The sequence below is a fragment of the Pyrus communis genome, chromosome 4 (genome assembly GCF_963583255.1).
Source record: "Pyrus communis chromosome 4, drPyrComm1.1, whole genome shotgun sequence".
In the NCBI taxonomy this organism is placed as follows: Eukaryota; Viridiplantae; Streptophyta; class Magnoliopsida; order Rosales; family Rosaceae; genus Pyrus; species Pyrus communis.
Genome location: NC_084806.1, coordinates 798746 through 808972, shown reverse-complemented (window position 1 = coordinate 808972; position 10227 = coordinate 798746). Strand labels below are relative to the sequence as shown.

The 10227-nt window shown below is 38.8% G+C and overlaps 1 protein-coding gene across 1 annotated transcript; it reads right to left on the bottom strand.

Annotated features, from left to right (window-relative positions):
• Positions 1-1157: 1157 nt before the first annotated feature.
• On the bottom strand, positions 1158-4850 carry LOC137732200 (serine/threonine-protein kinase BRI1-like 2). Its single transcript, XM_068471500.1, has one exon. The coding sequence runs from the start codon at positions 4783-4785 to the stop codon at positions 1291-1293; it is 3495 nt and encodes a 1164-aa protein (XP_068327601.1). The 5' UTR covers positions 4786-4850; the 3' UTR covers positions 1158-1290.
• Between the last annotated feature and the right edge of the window lie 5377 nt (positions 4851-10227).

The following is a 10227-nucleotide window of genomic DNA, read 5'->3' as shown; positions in this document are numbered from 1 at the left end:
CTCTATAAACTTGTACGTACGTACGTGCAGAGAAAGTGAAGTGAAAACAAGGAGAGAACTGAGAAAACTATAGTTACATGAACAATACTGTCTATATGTTGAGTGTTAATCTACATTGAAGAAAGAATGAATCTTATATGTGCATATAAATAATTAAATTTTATAATACAACCTCAACTTTTTCGTTTGTTAGACGATAATGTCGCGGCATCTATATATCTTTAGATATAAATAGAGACAAAACCTTTTTCCAACATCAACAAGAAGGAACGAGTGGATGGAACTTTCCATTTCACCTTACAGCAAGTCAGATATTAAAGAATTAAAAGAAGAAAAGGTCATTGTTAAAGAAAACAAAAAGTAGAGAGGGAGAGAGAAATAAAGTCACTGTTCGTTTCCCCACCTGCAAAGTAAAACTAAACCATATAATATAATGTAGGACGAATAAGTTATATAAGTGTATATATACATGTATATTCCTTACGTGCAAAAGTTGGGGAAAGAGATCTTTATCTTCGGACTTTGTCCCCATTTCTTAATAAAAATCTACATCCAATCCCATTCCCACAAGCATATATTTGTATATAGTAAATCCCTCCCACACAGAATGCGATATCGAGCTAAGTAATAAGATGAAAAACAATCAAATTCAACGGTTAAAATATCCATAGCATTGAGTGCTATATACACGTAGCAGTTAAGCCACAGCCCTTAAATAATACAATTTTTGTTGTTGATGATGTTTTTTTTTTTTTTTTTTTTTTTTTTTAAACCACAAGTTGCAAGTGGGCCGGATTCCATATCAATTTAGACTCAACCCAGTTTCTAAAATCAAATAGAGACCAACCGAGCCCAAGTTTTGGAACCGAACACAATATTTGGGCTGGGTGGGCTGATTGCTTCCACGTGGAATGAAACGAACGGCTTACCCGAGTCAATTTGTTGACCAATAAAACAAATAGCCCACAAGGTCCAACCGGACCGAATCTTTGGGTCAAAAACTCAAATCCAGCGGTTGCCTACCAAACAAGCAACTCCGGGTGTCCGACATTGTCCAACGTTTGCCAAACTAAGAACCCTCTTTCTTTACATGCTCCTCAAACTCTTGCAATTTCACTTCTATTGCTCTTAGAAGAAGAAAAGATTTGCAAAACTAGTTACAAGAAATTCTTTTTGATATCGATTTGATCAACAGGTTCTTACAAATGTTGTAATATTCTTACAGTGATTAACGATGATGATGAAGAGTGATCGATAATCGTACAAGAAACATGAGACCTCTTTCAAATTTCAAGCACTGTTACTACTTCCACTTGCTGATCCAGGCACCAGCTCTCTCAGCATGGCAACCACCTGCAACATGTTAGGCCTCTTTGATGGGAAGTCGTCGACACACTGCAGTGTCACCCCTAAATACCTCACCATCTCTTTCACTTCGTCAGCTTCTGCTTCATCCGTTCCTTTAGTTACTGAAAGTAACTCTTGGTCTATCACTTCCATTTGTTTCCCTTCTCTCACCTTCATCTTCGCCCATCCGACCAAGTTAGTGTCCCCAAAATCTTCCTTGTCTGTTGGGCGTTTTCCGGTCACAAGCTCCAGGAGGACAACCCCAAATGAGTAGACATCGCCCTTTGCAGTGCAGCGGAAACTCTGGTAGTATTCAGGTGGAACATAACCAGGAGTGCCTGCAAGAGTGCTTACACTCAAGTGTGTGTCAAGAGCACTTATGAGCCTTGCCATTCCAAAATCAGAAACTCTTGCTTCCATTTCGTTGTCCAACAATACATTGCTTGACTTCATATCTCTGTGTATGATGTGAGGGATGCAATTGTGGTGGAGGAAACACAGTCCCTTCGCCGCGCCTCTTGCAATCTTTTTCCTTTCCTCCCATGTTAGCATCCGCCTATCACGGGTCTTTGTTCTTCCATGGAGCATTTCTTCGAGGCTTCCGTACTCCATGAATTCATATACTAGCAGCCTCTCTTCGCCAATTTTGCAATAACCCAATAAAGGCACAAGATTCCTATGCTTGATCTTCCCCAGAGTTTCCATCTCGGCCATGAATTCACGGTCACCTTGGCAGCTCAGCCGTATAAGTTTCTTGATTGCAACACTTGACCCATCTTTCAGCGTTGCCTTGAACACTTCCCCAAAACCTCCACACCCGATAAGACTATCTGCCGAGAAGCCATTGGTTGCCTCAATGAGTTGGGAAAACTTGAGCTTCCTCAACTGCCTTTGGAAAGTTGCAACATTAATGCTCAAGGGTTCTTTCTCCTTGTCAATCTTCCATGCCGCATGGGATGCTTGCAAGCGATTAAGCATCTTCACCTCCTTTGCTTCCTTTCGCCTTGTGCGCATTGCAATTGCCCACACAATCAGAACACAGACCGAAGCAAGAGAAATCAGAACCCCCACGACAATGCTGTTAGCCAATGATGCAACTGATGGCCTGCGACTTTGTTTGCCTGCATCCTGATCGCTCGGAGTCGTGGATGGTTGGTCATTGCTGCTCTGGCAATCGGGCAATGGGACCCCACAGAGTCCAGGGTTGTTAGCATACTGGGTAGCAGGAAGTGTACTCAGCTGACCCCTAGAGGGAATTTCTCCGGTTAACTCATTGTTGGACAAATCAATTTGCACCAAGAAAGATAGGTTCTCCAAAGAATCGGGGATATGACCCTGCAGTCTGTTATGTGATGCGTCAAACACCCCTAAATCTTTGAGCTGGCCAAGTGATGCAGGAATCTCACCTGATAACTGGTTGTGGGATAGCTCAAGAACTTGCAACGCAATCATGTCCCCCATTTCTTCCGGGATTTTCCCGCGAAGCTGATTGTATGATAGATCAAGATACTCCAGTGTTTGGTATTTTGTAAAGAGACTCAGCACTGGACCAGAGTACAATCTGGCGAAGTCACAAGTCCTCAATGTTGGGTCCTGCTGAAGCCTTTCAGGTCGGATTCCTGCAAACTCTAATAAGCCTCCCACACCTTTACAAGAGTTTCCCACATTCCGTACAAACACCAAAGTATTGCCGGAGAGTATTCCGCTCAGTGCTTTAGCTCCAATCTGCCTCCCAAGTCGAGGTGGGATCTCTCCGGTGAGTCTGTTGCTGTTCAAATCCAACCAAACCAAACTGCTGCAATTTCCGAGCTCTCCTGGTATCTTGCCACTCAAGCTATTGTTCCCAAGTTGTAGAACCGCCAGTCGTGTCAATAGGCCAAATTCCCCTGGGATTTCACCACTGAGTTGATTGCTTGTGAGTGATATCCATTCAAGATTGCTGCAGCTGAACAATTCAACTGGGATTGCACCACTCAGATTGTTATTATTGAGAATAAGATCCTTGAGATTCTTGCATTTTCCCAAGTCTGGTGGGATTTTCCCCTCTAAGCCATTGTACCATGCTATTAGCTGCTGCAAATTCTCCAGCTTCCCAAGCTCAGCTGGAATCGAGCCGTTGAGATAGTTCAAACTAAAATCGATCGTCTTCAGCTGAGAACATTGTGACAGTTGAGCAGGGATTTCGCCTACAATGAGGTTGTCCGGCATTCTCAGCTCCTCAAGTGACGAGGCTCCTGGACATATATCTGGTGGGATGACACCGGATATTTTATTAGAACTCAAGTCTATAACCTGCAGGCTTTTGCAAGCTGATATGGAACCCGGAAGTGATCCAGAAATGATGTTATTCCTCAACACCAAGCTCTGTAAGGAGGTGAGGTTCTGAAAGATAGAATCTGGTAGGGGACCTGTCAAGTTGTTGTTAGAGAGATCGAGAAGCTCCAGCGAAGAACACGAGGAGAAAGAGGCTGGAATTGGACCAGTAATGTTGTTAAACGAAAGCTTGAGTTCGACAAGCAGAGCGCATGCATTTCCTAATTCAGGAGGTATCCAACCGGTTATCTGATTGTGAGAAAGATCCAATCTCTGTAGACTGCCCAGTTGCCCAAACGATGCTGGGATTTCGCCTGTCACATTGTTGGTCGATAAACTCATAGTTTTGAGACTGGTGCAGTTTGCCAAGGACACAGGAATGGAACCCCTAATACGGTTTCCTGACAAATCAAGCTGCAACAAAGAAGGGCAAGAATACTTCTCAATTCTCAGACCAGAAATCGACCCGGTTAGATTGTTGTAAGAGATGTCGAGGGTTTGAAGTTTGTCGGAATTCAATAAGAGATCTTTGGGTAGAGAGCCGGTTAAGTTGTTAAAAGCAAGATTCACAGAGACAAGATTTGGACATTTTGAGGAAAGAGTCTCAGGAAGAACACCGAAAAGTGCGTTGAAAGATAAATCGAGCTGTTTCAAAGCATATGGGAGTTGAAGCAAAGAGGTTGAGTTTATACTGAATTTATTGGAAGGCAGATTTAAGACAGAAAGCATGTCTAGAGAGGCCAAGGGTGCAAAGGAGATTGTCCCCACAAGAAAACAACCGCTAAGATCGAGCTGAGTTGCTCGGTTCATGGAGCATGTAACTCCATACCAGCTGCATGGGCTGGTGCCGAGCTTCCAACCCGACAAGACGCCATTCGGGTCCGTGTCAATCATCTTTTTGAAGTTGAGAAGAGAAACTGCGTCGGTTTTGATCGATGGAGTGACTTGTTGATCAGCTGTGGAAACAGAAACAAAGTGAAGTCCTACCAATACAAGTATTGCAGACAGATGAAGAAAAACCTGGACTGGATTGAAGTTCTCCATTGACGAAACAGGTTTCAATTCTCCGGAAGACAATTTAGAGAGAGTGTGAGGGAGTGAGTGGTGAGAGTGAGTGCATATCATGAGAAAATGTTGTGAGAAAGGAAAGGAGGGAGCTTTAGGAAAAGGTAATGCTTTATATTGTTAAATAAAATGGACAGAATGGAACGTGGAAAGGAATAAGAAAAGAAGGGAATTAGAATGTGGTTGGTGGTGGGTTTGTACTTATACGGTTCGAGTACCATGAACTGTAGAGAGAGAGAGAGGAGAAAGTAGTGAGAGATTGATTTGACTTTTGGTCAAAAGGAGTAGGATCCACATCCTACTGACAGGTTTTATCTAAGATCGGCGCTATATCCTTAAAAAAATGGTTCATATAAATAATATTGGTTTGTGTATATGAATCAACAGCCACTTTCTGTCAGTAAGCGTGAGAAAGTTCCCTATTAGGAAAGTGAATGAGCAGTATACATATATATATAGATATATATGCACCCACACTGTCCCTATGGGTATTTCACAGTCGTGTCGTTGCATGCATTTCACGAGGGAGGAGGGGGAGGAGATTGTAACTAGAAATATCAATACATGATCGTATATTATTGGTGACAAAGTAGATTTTCTCGGAGAAGAAGAGAGTAGAGTAGTGTGGGACCCAAGGGCTGAAATTTGAAGGAGAAGGAATGATACTGTTCCATTGCCCTGCCTGGAAAGATAAAAATGTAGAGAGGAGGAAGGGAGTGAAGAGAAATAGAGAGAGGCCCACAGATACAGGAGGAGGCAACATCATCAAAGGCAGTCTGGGGGTTAATGGCATTTGGCATGGGAAGTTATGATGCCTCCAATTTTTGCTTTTCTTTTAATGTTAAGGAGATTCTCTCAAAATTAGATTTTATATTGACTTTATGTTACATTACAGTTTAACGTTAGTTTTTACGCCAACATTATAAAATATTGTGCCAAAAATATAAGGTAACAAAAAGTCCATGTGTAGTCCCCCCCCGCTTGTTTTACTTTTTTTTTTTCTTATTATTAATAAAATCCAATAGAGGGGAATGAGCCGGGGATTTCTATGTACAACAGTCTTTTATCTATTGAGGGAGGGTTGGTGCCTTGCAAGCGATCATTAATGAAAAGCTAATTTCGTTTATTTCATCTCTACAAAATTTATATTAAAAAAAATAAAATTCATAGATAGTATCACTTTTGAAAGTCTCCTTAGAATTTCTCTTTGAAATAATATTCATCCTCTCCAACCCCGGATTGGATTGGATTGGATTTCAAACTATATAATCTCAGAGTTTAAAGTAATGACCTTTATGGCTGGTTTATGGGACCATTTTAGTGCTCTGTTTAACTTTGATAGTTGATGAAATGATGCATCTTCTCTTGGGTTCTGATATGTAAAGTCAGCTACTATCCTACTGCTTGCCTATATTATGATCATCTTTCAAGCCATCCATCATATTGGGCTCGTACAAACTAAATAATTGCCAACGTTGTCTATAGTTCAATATGTTACTGTTGTTGATTAGGTCAGTTGATTCTAACAATGTGTCTTCTTTCGCAATCAAATTTTTATTTTTCTTTTCGTAGATTAGAGTAATTTGCAATACCATTTTGTTTAAAATAAAATAAAAAAAGTAGAGATTATTAGTTGTTAATGCCTTGCATCTAACCAAGAGTAATTGATGAGGGGTGAATTCAACAAGTGAAGATCAATTTTGTATTATGATCTTTAGTATGAACATCAAAATGAAACAGGAAAAAATATGTGAAATTAGAAACAAAAATTTTAACTGGTTGGAGAAATTGTAGAGTTTTGGTAATTTTAGTACCGTTTTATTGCTAATCACTTCATATCAATCAATCATTTGATTAATGATGGCATCCTAACATTATCGTGACGAGGTAAGAGACCGCAACCGATGATCCCTGGATGGTCGTTCTTCATAAAAAGAAGAGCAATGCTTGAATCACGACATCTGCACGCGTAAGTAACTGTCAGTTATTGAAGCAATTGAGTTTCATGATAATTTAGGCCACTAAAGGCAGCATAATTCTAAAAAGAAGAAAAGAAAAGCCTTTGCCTCACTCCTAAATGAACTTTATCCTGGCGCGTGATAGATGAGCATATACAATGAAGCAGATTGGTGCCTCCCAAGATTTTTCAACCCAATTGCATAGAGGCATAGACCCAATGAGAGAACTAGGAAGCATGGAAATCCACTCACTTCAAAGCGTACAGAGACAACTCATGCTATGGGAGGATTGCATTTTGACCATAATAAAGGTCTTAGAATCTTTAATTATTAAATTTATAATTAGTGCCTTAATTTGTCCTTCTAAATAATCATTTTCATTTTGGCAACCTGCTGTTCTGGTATAAAACTTTCGTTTTTGTTTTCAACATTTATCGATTGTACTTCTTTTTTGCTCGGTATAAATAAGAAAATGATTTCCACTCACCATTTGTCTCCTTGTAAAAATCACTATTTCATTTTACTTTCTTAATTCCGTTTTGATTTATTCAATCAAATCATCATAAATAAACAAAGATTGAGGAAAAGATGTGAAAATCACTTCTGTACAAATATTTTGTTGGAATTCTCAGTGTGCTCTGAGCAACGAGGGCAATTAGGCAAAAGTGGAAATGCCATCATAAACTGTAGTTCTAGAGGCTTTCGGCAACTTATGGGATCAGAGCCTGAAAAAAGAGAAAAAATGGGACTGTTTGTTTCCTTTGGCTATAATTAAAAGAGTAATTACCATCTTCACAGCTTGGTCAACTTTGGGGAGAAGACCCTAAGCTTTAAACCTTTTTACAGTTGTGGATAGAGCCTGACAACTTTTGAGACAAAAAATTAAGATATGCATTCTACTCATCGCTTTTAAGTGATGTTAATGCTAGTTATCATACTTATCATCGTTTAATGAGTTTAATTTTGAGATTTATGTCTATCTAATATACATATTTGAAATTTAAGCTTCGTGACAAATAATATGATGAACATCACCATCACTTGAAGGTGATGCATAAAATTATTCTCAGAAAGAAGCTACAAACTCTGTTTAACAGCAACTTGTTATATGTTCAAATCATTAATTTTTGTTAGCTCGAATATCTTATCGCAATTCTTATTCACTTGTGTTGTAATTAACGTATTCTCAATGTACAATAATTCCTATCAACTATAAAACGAAAGGAAACGAAAATGTATACTCAGATGAATCATACGTGAATGATATGTACTGCAATGTAAGCCACTCAAGTTTAGCCAATTTTGACGGTCCATGAAATGATAAATTCCCCGTCCCATCAAAAGCTATGGAACTTGAAAACACCTTTTACCCCAGCAAAGACTTGCACGCCACGGGAATCATCTTCATCATTTGCATAGGTCTTTTTTTTTTTTTTTTTTTTTTTTTTTCACTTTGAGTTTTTTAAATCCTAATATTTTCTTGGCAAAGATTACACAAAGAAAGAGGAAATTGAAATTGAAATTGGAGTGACAAAAACCGAAGGGATGTGGTAGTTCTTGGGGTCACCACCAATCATTTGGATGATGTAAAAATGCAATTAGTGGGAAGTGATATATGGATGAGTCGGGGGCCCTTTGGCGTGCCATCAACGACAACGTCTTACCATTCTTTCTACGTTTGCATTTGCATCAAAAGCCACGCCCCGATACCAGTTCCCCTATATTTTCAATGGACAAGAATTGTCTGCCCTTCTATTTCGGCTGCATTTATGTACCTTTTTGTTTTGTGTGATCACAGTTAAACTACGTTAATATTTTATATTATTTTTTTTATAGAGATAATAAGACAAAAATAAATAGTAATATAAAATGTTGACGTGGCTTAACCGTGACTACACAAACAAGAGAGCATAGGAGGGCATTGGAAGTGGGAGACCATACAATCCTTGTCCATTTTCAATATAGTTAGTGATTTTCACACCTCTTTTTTTTTTTAATTTTTTTATATTTTATTCTGCAACGTTTTTTAATGATTAAATTGTTTAATTTTTAGTCTATATTTTAAAGGTTAACTTTGCAAAGAACCAATCAAATTATAAATTGCAAATTCTAGTTTTTAAATGAGAAACATAGTTCATTTATCATTTGAATAAACATTAGATGACTAAACGACTTCGGTTTAAAGAGCGAATTAAAAAATAGACTGTTTGAATCATCGTTTACTAGAATGAGAATGAGAAACGACAAGGATGACTTGGGATTTGTTTTAGTAGCGATTTCTAGTGAATTACGGATGAGGGTTTGGGTGAAAACAAATGAGATATGTAAGATGTAACTGGTGGGATTTGATAAGCATGAAGATCTTGGTAGGGCCTACTGTAATCATATATGTTTTGGACAAGCTTACCTGTTGAAATCCTTATATTAATAAATTCCATTCAAACGCACAAATGCTACAGGAGAGAAATCATTCTGAACGTTATAATTAAAAGTAATTTTATCTGAGATTAGTCCGGTAGAAAATAATGATAATGGATCTTCCCATGGGGCCTTTTTCGGCCTAACATTGGGCTTAAATTTGGTGTCGCAAGATCTTAATTGCTCTTTGGACAAACTGTGATTGGACTTGAATTTATGGAAGCAAACCCAATATGTTACTGACGGAAAAAAACCTAATTATTTGAAAAATCAATAGCTAAAAATGATATTTATTCGATATTATTGGATAGATATTTTCTTACAACGTTTTGAATAATAGTTAATGTTTTTTATATAAGCAATATTCTATACTAATTTATCAAAATTATGTAGTGGAAGATTTGAACTTGGGTGGTGACACACCCCGACCGAGATCAGGGAGTGCTGGCCGTCACACGAAGGTGACGTAGCCATGTGCGCGTGCGGAAGCTATTAAGATAGTAATATAAAAGTACGAATAATTAAAAACTAGCATACAAGTACTAAAACAAGTGCTAGCGTATGTGAGACACACTTTCAGAGCAAGTCTACAGCAGTCAAAAAGGAAAGATGCGACATAAATACACCCGAAGGTGACCCTACAATGGTGAGTGTCTGTCAGAAATGCCGGGACGCCCTCTGGGATAAACCACCGAACTTGCTAGACCACTAGAACCTGGAGGGGCGCAAAAACAAAAGCGTGAGTGGGCAAAAACAAAGCTCTTTGAAAACTCTTTAGCAAAATACATTCTAACCCCTCGCCGTAAAACCTGTATACTTCCCAGAAAATGAACATATATACGTATGTATAGATATGCCAATCATGCTCCAAAATATGCCATTCATGCTCGAGAATATGCCACAACAGAATCTCATAATCAAATGTAAGTACTCAATCGTAATTCACATCAATAACATATAATCTGGCAGCCGGGAGTCACCTAACGTGACTTGTACGGCTGCATATAGAGCTCCATTCTCAACTCAATAACTGAATCTGCACACGAGTCGGAACCACCTATCGTGGTCTGTACGACAGGCTTGGTGTAATATATATATATGCTCTAGTGCTACGATCACGTGAAGC

What these genes read in the sequence shown, in the direction of transcription:
- LOC137732200 (XM_068471500.1), bottom strand. Translation starts at nt 4,785, where the DNA reads ATGATATGCACTCACTCTCACCACTCACTCCCTCACACTCTCTCTAAA.